The sequence below is a fragment of the Lotus japonicus genome, chromosome 4 (assembly GCF_012489685.1).
Source record: "Lotus japonicus ecotype B-129 chromosome 4, LjGifu_v1.2".
NCBI lineage: Eukaryota > Viridiplantae > Streptophyta > Magnoliopsida > Fabales > Fabaceae > Lotus > Lotus japonicus.
In genome coordinates this window covers 69,908,655-69,927,639 of record NC_080044.1, presented here as the reverse complement: position 1 = coordinate 69,927,639, position 18,985 = coordinate 69,908,655, and the positions used below count along the sequence as shown (strand labels likewise).

General features: G+C 33.4%; 2 protein-coding genes and 1 non-coding gene across 3 annotated transcripts; all 3 read left to right on the top strand.

Moving 5' to 3' along the window:
* Window positions 1-4,098: 4,098 nt before the first annotated feature.
* Window positions 4,099-4,216, top strand: LOC130716380 (U5 spliceosomal RNA). Its single transcript, XR_009011996.1, has one exon. It is a non-coding gene; the product is annotated as a U5 spliceosomal RNA (small nuclear RNA).
* Window positions 4,217-6,414: 2,198 nt separating this feature from the next.
* LOC130713257 (E3 ubiquitin-protein ligase RSL1-like) lies at window positions 6,415-7,164 on the top strand. The gene has a single exon (XM_057563042.1). The coding sequence runs from the start codon at window positions 6,415-6,417 to the stop codon at window positions 7,162-7,164; it is 750 nt and encodes a 249-aa protein (XP_057419025.1).
* Window positions 7,165-13,007: 5,843 nt separating this feature from the next.
* Window positions 13,008-16,873, top strand: LOC130713256 (uncharacterized). Its single transcript, XM_057563041.1, has 2 exons — window positions 13,008-13,877; window positions 14,135-16,873. Exons 1-2 carry the CDS (start codon window positions 13,008-13,010, stop codon window positions 16,871-16,873), a joined length of 3,609 nt encoding a protein of 1,202 aa, XP_057419024.1.
* The last annotated feature ends 2,112 nt before the right edge of the window (window positions 16,874-18,985 follow it).

The window sequence follows — 18,985 nt, the reverse complement described above, 5'->3', positions numbered from 1 at the left end:
ATTATACACCTTGTATGGTATGGTTGTGCTAAATGAGAAACGGCTAAATACTCATATTAGTCCCTGTCTTTGTGTCGCCGTCTGAACCAGGTCCCTGATCGGAAAAATTTGTGGATTAAATCCCTCTCTTTTAAAAACGTATGGAGCAAGAAGCTCCGGCGAGTGATGATTTAGCGTGCTGACTGTGTAAATGATGCTTACGTGGATTTAAAAAAAAATAAAAAATAAAAAACAAATTACATATCAGAAAATTAAATTAAATTAATAAAATTAAAACCCCAATTTTTTTTAAACAATTCAACCCTCTCAATTTTTTACTTCAGGGTACTTTAATTAACAAATTTTCTCCACCTTCTCATCTTTCTCCCTCTCCCATCATACCCACCCACCATATCATCTTCAACAACATATCATCTGAAATCATCCATCTTCATCTTTGTCTCATCACCCTTCATCAATTTTGGCCAGACATCATCAACTCAACCTCCACCATCAAACCCCACAACCAGATAAGGTAAAATCAATAATTAAAAATACCCTAAATTCTTCATATATCTAAAATAAAGGTACTGGCATAAGGGAAAAACCAGAAGATAAATATTCAAAGCTAGTGGGAGATGAAGGCGTAAGGGCAAAACCCAATTTTGCTAAGTTTGACTTTAAAGTTGCAAGCTTTATTTCCATGGGCATAAAAAATAGTGGGAGAGGAGATGAAGGAAACCCAGAACTAGCATTAAGAACCCAGAACAGTGCACAAACCAACAGAGGAAACCCAGAACAAGGATTCAAAACCCAGACACACATGGGTATTGCTGCAGCCTGCTCAATCTTCTACCCACCTCACTACAACCCCATCCACCGCAACCCAGAATTGTTTTGTTCTTTCCAGCCTTGCACAAATCTAGGTTCATCTTCGATGAAGACGCAGCTCACGACAGAGGTCTGGGTGTTGGTCGCGACTATTGGCGCAGCGGTGCACAGGTCCTAGGTCTCTTCGATTTGGGTCCGAATGGTGGGGCGTGGGTGCGATGGTACCTGAAGGCGAAGGGAAGAGAAACGGGAGACCACGCTTTTCTGAGGGCTCCGATCTGCCTCCATGAAACCAAACCCATAAGCTACCTCCGCCGCTCCTTGCCCAGATTTGACGATTCACCACCACCGCGAAGTCGCCAACCAACACCACTCGCCATTTCCTTTCACTTTTTCCTTTTTTCTCTCACAGACAATCAGTTGCAGTCGGTTGCAGGTTTTCAGGGGTAGAAGGTGGGGGTTGCAGGTGGTGGTGGTGTCGTTTTCATGGGTCTTTGATGATGTTGATGGTGAAGAAGAAGATTAAAAAGATGAAGGAGGAGGAGATGAATTTGGGGGTTCTGGATGAATTAGGAAATTAGGTTTTTCTTTTTTTGAGAAGATGAAGGAGGAGATGAATTTCTAGGAAATGAATTGCTTAATTTTGGGTTTTTTAATTAATTCGGGATTAGATTTTTTTAATTAATTTTGGGTTTTTAAATTAATTTATTTTCCTTATGTGTAATTTTTTTATTTTTTTTTAAATCCACGTAAGCATCATTTACACAGTCAGCATGCTAAATCATCACTCGCCGGAGCTCCAGCTCCGAGCTCCGGCGAGGACTTGCTCCATACGTTTTTAAAAGAGAGGGATTTAAACCACAATTTTTTCCGGTCAGGGACCTGGTTCAGACGGCGACACAAAGACAAGGACTAATATGAGGATTAAGCCAATGAGAAACCATTATGTGAAACCTCTAGTGCAAGTCATTACTCTTCTCCACTCATCACTTGTGCTTGGTGTTGATTTTTGGTGTAGTATAAGTCTAATTATTTTGATGGTCTTAATACAGACAATCTTAATTTACTCTATCTTTTTTTATGGGAGAGAGAGCAGTGAGATTTTTGAGAATGCACGTATGAGTAATAAATCCCGCATTGTTGTGAGGTTTATTAGTTAAAATACTTATACACTCAAAAAAGGCCACAAGTGTATATCAACTCAAGTAGTTGAGCAGTTGGATAAGTGTTTGGTTTGCTTGTTCAACCCACACATAAAATTGAGGTAATATTTCAGATTATCATTTCTTTGGATATGTAACTCGATTTTTTATGTCACAAAAAGCGCAGAACATTCGTTTTGTGCACTGCATTTTCTACAACATTGTGTTCAAGCATAAGTGTTATTAGGTTTTTTAATAAGGTTTAATTAGAAACTAACTTAAATATAAAATTTACCTTTCTTGTTGTTGGAAAAATAGTGATATTTTAAGAGTTCCAAGTCCCAAGTCCCCATTGCTTATGCATTGAACATTTTAAAGGCTTATATACCAAACCTTTCTTTAATGGGTATAGAGCTTGGTAAGGGGAGGCCCAGGTAGTCCACACAGTCCTTGTGCGCATTTCCACTCCAAGGAATTAACACTGAGCTTGGGATGGCATCTTATATAAATTTTCCGGACTAGCAACTCAGTCTCTCATGAAGAAAAAATAAGATTACTTTTTATCTTTTCCATAGAAGGTTTGTTGGAAAAATATCTTAATATTTGAGTCGTCAAATAGACTCTTAATCTTAAGAGTCATATGCCAATTTAACCCTATAAATTTTAGTTCAAATTTCAATTATGAATTCCTATTTTAAACTTATTTCATTGGCCAAGTTTAGGGGAATTGCTTAATGCCAATACATTAAATTATTGAAAGCACACTAGTATCTATGTAATGTTGTTATCCATGGCCTAATTAAATCAAAGGTTAGATACAACTATGTTATTGTGAAGTGATTCCAAATTTAGGAATCTAAATTATACAATTTTTTAAAGGCTAAATTATACAAATTTGTATAAAAAAAAACGTTTGGTTGCAGGAATAAAAGGTATTAGAAAATATATACTTCTAAATGTAGTTTCTATGATCTTGAAATCTAAAAATCAAATTGATGGAGGAACATTCGCTTATTATAAATGCATCAACTACCGTGTTTGCGTCCCTATAGATATGCCTCCAATGGATGTCACTATTTTGCTCCACCATACGTTTAATCTCCCTTAAAAGAGAAGCAAGAGTATGTGTTTCATGGCAGCCTGATTTTAAGAACCTTATAGCTGCTGCTTCTGAATCTGATTCAATCAGTATTTTCCTGAAGCCTCTTGCTTGTGCAATTCTGATTCTGTGGTCCCATAATTCAGCTTGCATAAATGAGCATCTCCCTAGCTTTACTCAATATCCTACTAAAAACCTTGATTCATGATCTCTAATTATACCACCACATGGCAATATTCTGTGATTGTAGAACAGATCCATCAGAATTCAACCTAATCCAAGGTTCTAAGGGAGAAGACCATTTAAAGGAAATAGACTGAGAAGTTCTTCCAAATGCACTTGCAGTAGGAAATTCTCTGGTTGCTCTAATAACATCTTCAACCACTAAAACAACTAGCTGAGAAAATAATAAATGACTTTTTCCTATTCTATCAAAAACCAGTTCATTTCTTGTTCTCCATCATGAAGAAATTGCCCTTCTAGCATTCCGGAATCAGTTCTTTCCAGGTACCTAGAGAAAAATCACAATCTCGAAATAGATGTAATGAGTTTTCAGGTATATTCGGACACCGAGGGGCGAGAGCATTTATCAGAATTAGCTATATGTGGAAGAAACCTATTTGAATTGGTTAACAGGACATCATTCACCACTTTCCATAACAAAACCTTGACGCGTTGAGGACCCTTCCATTTCCAAACCACCTTAAACAAATTATCAGGGACAATTACAGTGGAAGAAAGTGTGGAAGAATAGGATTTTTTTCTTTCTGGTAAGCTAGGATCTAAAAATCAAATTGAGGAGGAAGGAGCATTAAACTTATTATCAAGTGAGTGATCACCTAAACATTCTTATAATTTGCTACCCTTTAAAGAAAGTTACAGAAACAATAATGTAGAAACATTCTTATCACCTCACTCTTTTGTGCTCGACATTATTAATATGTTGAAAGTTCAAAGTGAAGATTGAGTCCCACATCATGTAATAGACACTGACCTTGACATGGCATCTTATATAAATATGCAGAAGCTATGTTAAGGGGAGCATGCAGCCTCGCATGAAGCACAAAGCGAACTATTCTTTCGCCTTTTACTAAAGAATACCGTGTGCTTGTTGCAACAAGAGGCATACGCCATTTTTTGAAGGGATTCTTCCATTTGGAAGGAACCCTATAAAATTTAGTTCAACTTTTAATTGTATTATCTTTTTAAAGTAAGTTTATTTGAATAAGTTAATTCCAATACTTGTGAAATTAAATTATAGATCAAAGCCTAGGTAAAACTGTTTTATTGTGGACTGGTTCAAAGTTTAGGAATCTCAATTGTACATCCATGTATATCAAAATGTTTGATTGCAGTTACAAAGATACTTCCATATGTAATTGAAGAGGAAATAAAAGACAACAAGCAACAGAAAAACAAAAACTAAGAACAAAGCCTATAAGAAGCTAAAAGAGGGATGACACAATCAAGGAGAAGAGTCCAAAGCTTGAGGTTATCCATCCTACAAAACCCATAGGAAGCCATTAAGTCAGAACTATAATTAGCCTCCCTTCGAACATGCTTGAATATAACTATCCGAGGCAGTAAGGACACTGAGATAGTCTCTTGCAAAACTTGCATTTAGAACTGCAAACCCTGAATGCGCCTCAAGCTTATTAGCGTCGAGTGAATCACTCTCACATATCACTTTACCATGGCCCAGGTCCCATGCCAGAATTAGACCAAGATTAATAGCTGAAATTTCTGCAAGTAAGACATAGGAGCTTGACAGTGAGCTTGAAAAAACCTCCTGCTCAGGTGGCAGTTTATGTTCTGAAAAGCCCCCTATACAAGCACGATTTGTATAACTCTGAAAGCAGCAATTGATGTCATTTAAAATTATATGCACCATTTCTATGATCTTGAAATCTAAAAATCAAATCAGGAGGGAGGAACAATAGCTTATCAAGTCCCATGATATATGGTAATTAATCTTTGTTTACAAACATTCTTATCATTTACTATAGTTTTGATACAACTACAGAAACAACAATGTACAACTATAGTTTACAAGTTTCTTATAGTTTTTCTTATCAAAACTCCAAATTGAGCATATTCACATACTTTTAAACATTCACGGTTATGATTCAAATTGAAACACCCAACTCAAATAGGTAAAATCCTTTGGAAGTTTAATATCAGCTTTGACATAAATGCTGGTCATACAAACGAGCCGTAAGATTAATGAGAGAGAGGAGTACTACACAAAGGCGATCAAAGATTCAAAAGAAAGCAATTAACGCAGCCCAAGTCCCACAAAAAAGCAAACGATAAGAAGAACTTCGATATTTTCTGAAAATTTCTTCATGTATCATATGATATTTCTTAATGGACAGTGTTGTTTTTCACATAAGCTGCTTTAGCCTATGTCATATGTTTGATTTTGTGCTTGACATTAGCATGTTGAAACTTAAAAGTTAAGAATGAGTCCCACATCATGTAATTAACACTGAGCTTGGGATGGCTTCTTATATTTGGCTTCAATGCCCACAGTTTGATTTTAATATGATTATGTTCTACGTTCAGATAAAGAAACCAACCAACTTGAGGACATGGGTTAAATAATACCATCAAGGCAAGATTGAGGGTAAATGAAGTAACTCCTATTGGTATAGTTACTAAGAGAAATATACTAGGACTCCAATTGAAGTCAATCCTCATTGATCCCAAATCATGATTCCTAGCCTAACACCTCTAAAGAGAACTTGTAAGTACACAAATGCATACAAACTTAGTTTCATTAAAAAGAGGGAAAGAAAGATAAATGAAGAAATTATATACTAATCAGATTAAAATATATGGTTAGGACTAAACCTCAGCATGAATTAGAACAATGTGAATAGCATATGGACTCAATGGTTCATTCACAGCTTAGTTATAGTTATAGCCACGAACTGCAAGCTGTATAGCAATGAATTGACAACTGTAAGTGAATTGGAAAATTAGCTGATAGATGATAGACGATGGGGTAGGTAGATCATAGGCAAGCAACATGTAAAGCATAAGCAACAATTGATCAGAAGGTTGATGTAGGTCAAAAGTACCATTGTTTAGGGAAACCTGTCCTTGGTGAAGAAGTAATTAATTAGCTTACAATGACCTCTGTCATGAAATTGTCTTCCAATCCTCTGCGTCTTATCATCATCCATTCGTTAATTTAAATTTACAAAATCTGTTGAGAATATGCAAAGTTGGGAAAATAAAGTATTGGCTACAGGCCCAACCCAAACGAAATAGTATCTAAGAGACTTGTGTCATAAGCCATCGAAGTAAAGTGGCAGTGTGAGGCAGCAGCACTTACCCTGAATCCAAAACCCTTTTCCAATGAGTCTGAAAAGAAAAAGAGGCGTAGTTCCCTCTTCCAACGTCGATATCATCGACCTCTGTGACACCGACGACGACGACGACGGCGTTAAGGTCCTCAACTTCATACCTCCAATAAACCCTTCCACCAAACGAAGAAAACTACAAAGAGGAGAGAGTTCAAACGATGCGCCGTTCGTCTGCGAAATATGCACGGACACCAAAACGACCAAGGACTCCTTCAGCATCACCGGTTGCTCCCACGCGTACTGCTCCGACTGCGTTGCCACGTACGTCGCAACCATGGTTGAGAAAAACGTGATCTACTTCGGGTGCCCCGTTCCGGGATGCTCAGGACGACTGACGCCGGAGAATTGCTGCGTGATTCTCCCGGCGGAGATGCTGGACCGGTGGCTGAGGGCGTTGTACGAGGCGACGATCAAGCAATCGCACAAGCTCTACTGCCCCTTCGCCGACTGCTCCGCTCTGTTGGTGAACGATAGGTGGAAGAAGGTTAGGAAGTCGGAGTGCCCCTATTGCAGGAGGTTGTTCTGTGCGCAGTGTAAGGTGCCATGGCACGGGAGTATCAATTGCAATAAGTTTCAGATGCTGAATAAGGATGAGCTGGTGAACCTTGCTGAGGATAACAAGTGGAAGAAGTGCCCTCATTGCAACATCTATGTTGAAAAAATAGGCGGCTGCCAATACATGCAATGCAGGTCCACTTTCATTTCTCTTGCATTGTTGAATTTTGCACACCAATATTACTAACCATGCATGACATAATTAGTAAAGCTTGGATTGAACATGCCTACATGGTGTCTGATATGTGTTGGAAGTGTTAAAATGTAATAGTATTTTTTTTGGTTTAGATATGACTCGAACACACCTTAAATATTAAGTTGACACTCATTCAATATGTGGTTTTGAAATTTTTGTGTTTTAAATTGTGTAGATGGTATTTTCAATGAATTTTGTTAATGTTCACATGAGTTTATCTCATTCTTTTAACTATTGGTTTGTTTGACTTTAAACTCAACTCACAATTTTTTTTTCCATATTCCTCTCTTATAAATGAAAAGAAATATAGTAGTTAGATACATAAGTCGTGTCATACATTGTGAGTTTTGTCATGTTGTGATCTTCATATGGTATCCTTGTACGTGTTAGAATCTATGCTTCTTCATTTTTTATTTATTTACTCACTTTTTCACACAGTGGTGGAATTTCAATAAAAAATCTTGAAGGGGTTAACATAAATTTAACTCTATAAATTAAAAATATTTGTATATATATAACAACAAATAATGTCTTTGAAAATAGAGTAATTTTCTCAATGTTTAAAGAGCATTACTAATTTATAATCTTTTGTAAAGTTTTTTTTTTGGTAATGTTTAATTTGTGGATTATATATTGTCACTATTCTACTTACATTTGCAATAAGAATATATGCTTGAATTTTTTCTATTTTAAGCTGCAGGTGTGGAGGTCACTTCTGTTACAGATGTGGAGCTGGGTCAAAAAAGTCCCATCAGTGCTACAAGTGTAAGACATAATGAAAAACTCTATATATTTTATGAAGTATCAAGTGGTATAATAATGTATGTAGAGTTAAGCCTACAACTAAATGCAAGTAATTATCTGAACTCTTTCCTACTGTCTCACATTCGCACCTATCGACTTTTTGTGTATTATCATTTAAACACAATTTCCTTTTGAAGCAATATGTTTATATTAACTTTTGAAGCAATATTAAAGCGAGTTTGTTTGATTTTAAGGTTGATAATAATAGCATCTTTTAACCCATTTTACATCATTTAATTTTCCATTTTTCAGATATTTAATAGTTTTTGCCTAAAAAAGAGATTTGCAATAAGCATTAGAAGATTACTGTATCTTTTCCTCCTGTAACCAAAAAAAAAAGAAGATTACTGTATGAGCAAAGTTCACATATATTTGAAGAAACTAACTACCTGATCAATGCCTATTTTTGAACTCAAAGCTTTTTTCTTTCTTTTACTTTTTCTTCGGAAAACTATGCTCACGGTGCATACTTGGGTGCCCATAAATTCAAATGAGTGTAGACTACAGGAATCAGGTGAACTATGGACACTTAATATGACAGGTGCTGACTTAATGAAGGAGCAATTTGCTTAGCTGGCCATTTTCTAAGTGCTACTGTTAGGTGTAATGAAAGGTAGTTTAACTGGATGATGTGACACAATTGGATCTTATGGCAATCTTCTTCTTGGTGGCATGCTGTTCTATATGTCTATAAGTATTATTTTTTGGAGGGATTTGATAGCTATCAGAGTAGATGAGGAAGGACTTCTGAGTGCTGTTCTTGTGCATTGTGAAGATATTTGATGGCATCTTAATGGGTTTAATGTTGCTGATGTGTTCTGGTTGCAGCATGGTCATGAAGGCTTTCTACTGGAATGGGGGTTTATTGCTTTTATCTTATGTGCTCTTTTATATAGTCCTCCTTGGTGATTTCTTCTTGATTATTGAAACCATTTACTCTTTTTCCTTCACCAGGTTTTCCCAAGGGATTTTTTTCTGGTAAGGTTTTAATGAGGCATGCTTTCCTTAATCTGTAGCCAAGGAGATGGTGGGTGGTGGGCTTTACATTAGTAGGAGGATTTTTGTCGTTATTTTGTATAGCTACTCTATTTAGTTTTCTCTTCTCTTTTTTCCCTACTTGTATTGGGTTGAAGTACCCCTTGTGCTTCACTTCAATATTATTCATTTGGCTTATAAAAAAAAAGTGCTGACTAGGTCCTTATTTATACTATTCATGTTATGACCCCAGTTGAATTATAAGGCTTTTGTACCCTAGTAGTATAGTTTTTTTTGGAAATTACAGCTTTGGGGTACTTTTTTATTTATTTACCAATCTAGTATAAATCGCAACTGTCAGTGGCGATTCTATTTATTTTTTAAATTTTTTTAAAGAATCACCAATAGCATTTGCGTTTTCATTTTTTTTTCGTTTTTTATATAAATCACCAACCATGTTGGCGTTTTTTACTTTTTTTATTTTTTATTTAAATCGCCCACACGTTTTTTTAATTTTTTTTTAAATTAGTAATTAAAATGGTATTCAATCAATTGATGCTTACACACAATTTTGTGTCATTAGTCACTTTTGCAGCACTTTGATAATAAATTATTTGGTCTACCGGCAAGTTCTCGCCTAGGCTGAGGATTTGACATGCAATTGGGACCTGAGTAAGATGGTCAACTGAGGATTTTAAATCGATTAAATAAGTTACGTATTTCACTCATTTTAATTGTTATCTTTATTATTATAATTTTAAATTTTAATATGAAAATATTAAAGATACATATACAATTGTAAGTTTTTTAAAGTGTTATTATAATTATTTTATAATAATGTTATTATTTTCAATTTATGCCTCAAGACTCAAATTACACCAATGATAAAAAGTTTACATTAATAAGATTTTTTTTGCTAATGCACCGAAATATAAATAATATTATTTATCAATTTGATATGTTATTTGACGATAAATATTTGATATTAATACAAATAAAAAATTCCGGATGAAACGCATTGTCATTTAATTTTTCAGTTTTTGAATTTAAAGTTTTTTTTAGTACATCAGAAAAATAAATTACACCCTTAGGGATTGAACTCTGTACGTCCCCACCCTAACTCATATCAATTTAAAGTTTAGATCAATATATAGAAAAATAAAAAAAATTAACTTTTACATTTATAATTATATTAGAAAAATTGATTTTTTTTTGTTATACAAAATTGGAATTTAGTATCACATGGATTTAGTTATGTCTACCTAACATCGATTTAGTTATTATTTTATATTATACTAGTCCTTTTACCCGTCCGATGCACGGGGATTTTAATTTTTGTTTATTGTATAAAAAAATTAAATTTGTATTATGTTTATTTAAAAATAGTTTATGAGTTAAAAGGACAAAAAAAAAAATGAATATAAGAAAACATGAATTTGTAAATTTTTTCCGTGAAGAATGTGTTTGCTTTTATTTTGTAGAAGCACTACTATTTTATTTATTATTGGGTTTTGTGTTTAATGTTGCACTATTTAATTTAGTTTGTTATAGAGGAAAAAAAATATTTTGTTACCCGTGCGTTACACGAGGTATTATGTTTATTGAGCTAAAGTTTAATAAAGTAATTTATCTTATTAGGTTTATAAACACAAATTTATGAATTAAAAAATTAAAATTAATTTTAGATGGAAGTTAACTTAAATTTTTTAGTGTTTTTTTGTGTGTCGTATGTGTTTGTATTTATTTTGTAGTGACATAATAATTATACTAATTTGTGTTCTTGACGTTTATTTCAATGTTGAACTATTTAATTCGGTCTTTTATATAACAATTTAATTTTTTATTTTAGTGAGATGAAATATTATATGAATTTAATGGATGTGTACTGTCAGTGTAATGAAATTTTACAATGTTATCCAATTATTGTATGTCACGTGGGATAAATGATTATATTGTTCATTTATTTTAATTAAATTACAATTATAGTTTCTGATGTTACGGAAATCAATCAGACGTTTGTGTAAAAACAGTTTACACCGACACTATATATTACCTTTTCTTATATTATATATGAGCTGATAAAAGACATTAAGTAAGTAATGATTATAAAAATATTTTGTTACAAATAGAAAATAGAATGATTATTACATTGAGAATGTAACTTGACATTTTGATTGACTTACTGGCTTTAACGAAATATAAGAAATACATATAAGACAATAGTTAGTATAATGGGATAAATATATTTGGATTTGTTTTATATTTATTAATTTAATTTTCCCATTCATTAACTACATGGAGCAGGAAGGTTACAACTCTTTTTGTTGTGACAAATTTTTTTTGGCAGCAAAAAAATGATTGAATATATTAATTAACAAATTTTGTGCAAATTAGAAAATCATGATAAAATTCTCATTACTATAATTAGATTCAACCATTTAATAAAATAATAATCACAATACACATCTTATCCTTAGTTGTATATTTATATAATTTTTTAAATCCAAATTAATTTACTATGTGCTATGGAATTTTGTAAATGATATTAAAATTTTAAAGATTAATATGTTATTTATTATATTATATAATTATAATCCTAATAAAATTATCATACATGTCCTATGGATTTCCGTAACTGATATTAAACTTTTTAATTAGTGTGTAAGTAATATTAACTAAACACCAATAAAATACCAAAAAAAAAACACCAATAAAATATCAAAGTGTAAGCGAAAGGGTTAGTAAAAGGTTTATTGTGGCATTCATATCAAAGTTAATGTTAAACTTTCAAAATTAATTGCTAAAGATTAATATTAATATTTATTTATATATTGTTTAAATTTGATAATAATTTTCTATGTCTTGTGAAATTCCGTAACTTATGTTATAATTCCCTAGAAAATTTATCGTGTCTTTTGGAATTTCGTAACCGATATTTTATTTTTATTTAATTTATAAATAATAGCAAATACAAAATTAACAAAAAACTAAGTGGAGGCGCAACGGTTAGTAGAAATTTTATTGTCGCATTCATATCATATTTAATGTAAAAATCCCAAACTTTAATATCTAAATATTAATATCAATATTTATTTACATAATTTATAAATTTTAAATAATGTACCATGTCCTAAAGAGAGTTCCATAATTGATATCACATTTTTTCAAGATTAATATTAAATATTAATTTTATATAAATTAAAAATAATTTTCATGTCCTATGGAATTCCGTATATGATTTTATTTTTATTTGATTTGTTACTAATATTAATTAAACTCTAGTAATAGGAAATTTAGGTGTAGGTTAAATGATCATTAGAAAGTTTGAGTTGACATTTATAACAAATTTAATGGTAAAATCACAAGCTTGAATTGCTGAATATTAATATGAATATTAATTAATATATTATATAAGTCAAAAAATAATTTATCAAGGAATTCCATAAATCATATTAGTTTTTTTAATATTAGTATTAACATTAATTTATTTATTATATAAGGCTGAAATGATTTATGATGTCTTATGGAATTTCGTAACTGATATTAAGTTTTTTTAGATTAATATTAATATGAAATAATATATATATAAAAGGAAATTAAAATAATTCATATGTCCTATGTAATTCTATTACTGATATTTACCTAATTATTGCCCCTAAAAAAACCTAATTATTTGATATGTAACTAATATTAACTATAAATTTGGTGAAGCTGGAAGGATTACTCTAACATTTATTTTGACATTCATATTAGATTTAATGTTTAAACCCCTACCTTTTGCACCAAAACAACCCTACCTTTAATTGTTAAAGATTAATATTAATATTAGTTAAAATTTTAATTAATATAAAATAATTTACCATGACTTATGGAGTTCAATAATTAATAGTAATTTTGATTTATTGTGTAATTAATTTAACTAAACACTAAATAAAAAAATCGTAAGTCATATTAACCTATGAAATACTATCTCATATTAACCATTTATTTTGATGAGTAATTTTTGCATTCTCATGGGAGTTTAAGTTTATTCTAACCTAAGTGAGGGAAGAAAAATGAGCCCCACGGGCTCTGCTAGGGTTTTTGGGAGATCTGGAACAAATGGAGGAAGACGTTGGAACAAGAATGATGAGTACAACAAGAACCCAGAGTCCAATACAGGAGTTACATTGTTTGTCGACGGATTGGACGATCGGGTGAACTACAGACAGCTAAGAAGAGCACTTGAAAAGCATGGAAAGGTAGAAAGTGCTTTTCTACCCAGAAGAAGGAAGAATGAAAGAAGGTTGAGATTCGGTTTTATTCACTTCAGTAACAGGAACGAGGGGCTGAAAGCAGCAGATTTCTGGCATAGAAAGAAACTGAACAACGCTTTCCTAACAGTACACCCAGCAAAATACCCAATGCGGTTTCGGAGGAGTCGAAAGGACAAGGAAAGAATGAATTACGTAGGCTCTCTGAGGAACCATGGAAAACGTAAACAGATTGGGAGGCAGAAGGAAAATGTTGAGGAAAATCAGGAGAGAAAGCGACCCAATATCCGAAGAGAATGGAGAGTCAAACAAAAGCATGCTGATCAAATGGAGAAAGATACTATATGGAACCAGAGAAGGGTGACAAAAAATGGTGACTTACAGAAGTTGGCAATTGTCAGTATGAAAAACTTAGAAGAAGGCAAAAGAGCCGCTACTGGAAAACCTGAGTATTCCAATCAGTATAGAAGGAAAAGAGATGTGCATCTTAGTGGAAGAATGAAGGCTTTGGAAAACCTCTGGCAGGCCTACGGAATGGAGGAGAGCAAATGGATTCAGAAAGCTAGAATTAAATGGATAAAAGAGGGTGATAAAAACACTGCATTCTTTCACAGGATTCACAAAACTAGAAGAGAGAAGCAGAATATATCCAAATTAAACATAGGCGCACAGGTGATTGAGGAGGCAAAAGAAATTAAGGGAGCAATCTTCAACCACTTCAAGTCTTTTTTCACCCGAAAAGCAAAAACAAGACCCACCCTGAATGTAGTAATCTCCCCAAACTGAACAGTAGAGATAGACATGATCTGGAAGCAAAATTTTCAACTGAAGAAATATGGGCAGTGGTAAGGGATTCAGACAGAAATAAAGCACCCGGTCCCGACGGTTTCAATTTCAATTTTTTCAAGGAATATTGGTCACTTGTAAAGGATGATGTGTTCGCATTATTTGCTGATTTCCATGAGTCTGGAAGAGTGACTAGGGGAATGAATGCAGCGTTTATTACCTTGATGCCGAAACAAAAGGAAGGGAACTCGATTTCTGACTTCTGGCCAATTAGCCTGATTGGAAGCACATATAAATTAATCGCAAAGGTTTTGGCTGCCAGATTACAGCGTGAAATGCCTAAACTCATAACAGGGAATCAGTTTGCTTTTGTCCCTGGTAGACAGATTGTGGACTGCATATCAATCGCTAATGAGATTGCTGACCTTATGATTAGGAAAGAAGAGGGGGGTTTGTTGCTCAAAGTAGATTTTGCCAAAGCTTACGACCAAGTCGATTGGGATTTTGTGATAAATATTCTCCATGAAATGCACTTTGGGGATAAATGGATAACATGGATGAAGAATTGCATATCCACGGCATCTCTGGCTGTGTTGGTTAACGGCTCTCCGACCGATTTTTTTGCCATTGAAAAAGGCCTTAGACAGGGGGATCCCCTGTCCTCGCTGCTATTTAATCTGTGCGCTAATGGTCTCTCTTGCCTCCTGAATCAGCTCTTGGGAAATGAAAACTTCAGTGGCATAAGGGTGAGCGAGAATCTTGCTATCAATCATCTGCAATTCGCAGATGATACACTTCTGTTTTGCAAAAACAGTGAGCTGCAGTTGGAAAATATTTGTAATATGTTGATATCTTTTTTGTTCGCATCCGGCTTGAAAGTGAATTATGGGAAATCCATGCTGATAGGATGCAACATACCTGAGTTAGAGGTCGAAAGATTAGCAGCTCTTCATGGTTGGAGTACAGGGGTTCTGCCTATCCAGTATCTAGGTGTTCCTCTTGGCGGAAATCCGAGAAGAGTGGATTTTTGGAAACCTGTGATTGAGAAACTTAGATGCAGGTCGAGAAATTGGAATTCCAAATTCATCTCTTTAAGTGGTAGGCTTGTTATTATTAAGTCAATTTCGTGTTCCATTCCCATGTTCCCTATGTCAGTCTTCAAAGCACCAAAGAGAATTATGGCTGAAATTGAAAAAATACTCCGGTCTTTCTTGTGGGGAAGTGACAATGGAAGGAGACGAGTTAACTGGATAGGATGGGATCAGGTATGCAAAAATAAAGAGGCTGGTGGCCTTGGACTGGGATTCATATCATGGAGGAACAAAGCATTACTATTAAAGTGGGCATGGAAATATGGCACAAATATTAACTGTCTGTGGAGGAAAATTGTGATTGAAAAATACAAATTAGACCAGAATTCTTTGCTGCTGCATAATGAAAGAATTTCACGTGGTGGATGGTCTAAAATGATGGGTGATGTTTTCAATGTGCTTATAGAGGATGACTTGATGTCGCTGAGCTTCGGGAAAAGTATCCTTGTATCAGTTGGAGATGGGAAGCATACAAACTTTTGGAATGATCCTTGGACCTACAATGAGCCGCTACGGGTGTCTTTTCCCAGGATCTTTGCGTTATGTGACACAAGAGCAACATTATTAGCTGAAGTAGGAAAATTTCATGAAGGTAAATGGCAATGGAATCTTCCCTTCCGAAGACAATTTTTTGACTGGGAGGTGGCTGTATATGAGGATTTTGTTAGAACCATTAACAGCATAACACCTTCAGTGGGTGAAAACGACTCCATTGTGTGGTGCCTAAATCAGAGTGGAATCTTCAATGTTAGAGATGCTTGCAGATGGGTGGAAGAACAAGTATTTGAAAGTGAATGGCAAGTCCCAAATACTATCAGCAAGTTAGTCCCGCCTAAAGTAGGCCTGTTTGTTTGGCAAGCGCAGAAAAATAAAATAGCGACTAAAGATAATCTCAGGGCACGGGGAATTGATTTAAACGGACTTGAGACTTGTGTGTTCTGTAATCAGGTGAGTGAGACTTCTTCCCACTTATTTCTTCATTGTGTTCATATCTGGAATCTATGGGTAGCAATTATTAGCAGGGAAGGATTTTGCTGGGTAATTCCTAAGTCCTTGAATCAATTGCTGGCGGAATGGGATAATCTTCCAAGAATCTCTGATGGAACCCTATGGAGCCTTATCCCATATTCATTATTATGGTCGATATGGCTGGAACGTAATGGAAGCTGCTTCAGTAACAAAGAGATTAATCTAGATAATATTTGGGAGATGCATTTACTAAGAATTGGATGGTGGATCAAAGCACTGAATAAGAGAAATTTATATAGTCTGGAGCATTTTGCTAGAGACTTCACAAACATCAGATTACAACCACGGCAAAAGAAGATGAGAAATGCGTCTTGGTCTCTTCTTGTTGATGGAACTATGAAGGTTAATGTTGACGGGGCATCAAAAGGAAACCCAGGAACACGAGGCATTGGAGGGATACTGAGAAATGTGAGGAATGAGATCAAGGGATTCTTCTCAAAAAATATAGGACATGGATTTGCTTTCGAAGCTGAAGTTGTAGCAATTCATGAGGCTTTGTCTCTTTGTCAACAACATCTCATTCACAACATCATCATTGAAAGTGACTCATCCTTAGCAGTAGGATGGGTGAATTGCAGAAGAAATAGGCCCTGGAAACTGAGAGGAATCCTAAATCAGATTGATATCCTTATTCCTCTAGTTAATTGCTTGGAGATAAGGCATATTTTTCGTGAAGCTAATTCAGAGGCGGACGCTCTTGCCAAGCGTGGATCAAATAACCCGAGACCCTTGTACTATTTTAACAGTGTTATTGGTGTTTAGCCATTTTTGCAGGTCTGAAGATGTTGAAGGAACCTGCGCTACAAAAAGGGAGCTGCAATACTCATCTTTGAAGGCCATGTTACTGGTTGATAAAATCAGATTTGGAATATATACTCTACTAGGCGCTGTCTTTGTATTTCACAGTTGTAGGAGTTGGCACTTGGAAGCTTTAGTTCTTTTATGGTTGCACATGATCAATGTATGGTAGTGGGAAGATTATTGAGCTGCTTAGATATCTTTTTGGTGTCGGCTCATGTTTGAGTACTCTTTTTCCTCCCCTAGGGTTTTTTCCACTGGGTTTTTCCTATGGAGGTTTTAATGAGGCTCGCTCATGAGTTGCTTAAAACACCAAAATAGCTTAGTGAAGGAGTAGACTGTTTTGTCTCGTTTTCCACATGAGAGGAATGTTCTCATGATCTTTATTTTTCTTCCTTATTAATAAAATCAGTTTGCTCTCAAATTTTTTTTTTGCATTCTCATAAAGTTTAATGTTAAAACACCCACCTTTATTTTTAAATAAATACTAGTTTTTTTTACCTGTGCGTTGCACGGGGCCTTCTATTTTATTTTATTTTTTGTTTTTTTATGGTTTTTTTAAAATTATTTATTTGTATGAAAAGGTGAAAAAATATTTTTTTTTATAAATAGGTTTTTTTATTGAAGTGTTAATTTATGTTTTTTTTTGTCGCAGATTTTTTATGAGTATTTATTTTTTAATTTGTGTTGTTTGTACTTGTTTATCTAATTGATACTTTTGATTTATTCTTTTGATATAACAATTTTATTGTACCTTATTTAATATTAAGTTTTTCTTTTTGAGGTTCATAACGCATACTAAATAAATAATAATAAATTTATTTAAAATAATTTGAAGTTAACATTATAAGTCCATATTATATTATCACTGTAAACCTTGATTTCTTCAGAGATGATCGATTACATGAAAATGATGCCAACTATATTAAATTGTACAAAATCATATTTTGCAGTAGGAGTAGTGTCACTTGTAACCTCTTCAGTTTTTGAGATGCTCATACAAGTAATCTTATATTTGTGCTTTGTGACTCTATATTTTATAGCAGATCTTGAACCATAAAATGTTGAATCGCATAAACTTGTCATACATAAAGTGTGTCACTAAACTGTAGCATTTGAAAAACTACAATTTTAAAAATTCACTTAATTATGGTAACAATAAATTGTTTGGTTTAGGTACCATGAAAGTGGGAAAAACAAAGAAATTTAATACATTTTCAACGATTAAGAGCAGTTCAATACTATTAACAAATTGAGATTTTTTGAAATCTCTTGTTTTCCACACATGAAGTACACAAACTGTTTGAGTCATCCTACAAAATAAAAAGTTGAGAAAATTAAAAGGAAAATAATTTTTTAGGTGTTTCAGTTTGACATGATGAAATCAAGTTGAAGATCATCATGAAATAAAAACCATGTTAGAACACACGTAAACATTATAGGCTAGTCCATCAATTGTTAGTCGTTGGATATATGTACCTTAAAAAATGTCTTGAAGCGTGAGCCTTTGAAAAGAAAAAGGCAAATACCTCAACAAAGCTTATGTGAAGTGCATATGTTAAATGAGTATTGACACTTATTACTTTATATAGTTGTAGAAAAAGGGGTTAGAGATAGTCTTTTTTTCTTATGGTAAGATCTTATTTAGTATTAAGCATAAATTTTTGAATTTCATAACTCATATAAAATAAATAATAATTAATTTTTAATTTTTAAGTAATTTTCAATTAATAGTAGAAGTTATTTTCTAAAAAAATTAATAGTAGAAGTCTATAAAATGACATTGATGAATGAAATTCAAGAGGAAGAGATAAGAGTTTTTTTTTATTGAGTGACTTTTAACTTTCAAGATTTATTATTAATATTAATTATTATTTGATTAATACTTCAACAAACTTAAACTAATAATATGTGTCTTATGAAATTCATAACTTATATCATATTTAATATTAATTTTGACCTATGACATTCCATAACTCATATAAATTAAATAATAATAAATTTATTTAACATAATTTTGAGCTTAATAGTAGCAAGTTATATACTTACATTGATGGAGGAAATTCAAGAGGAATA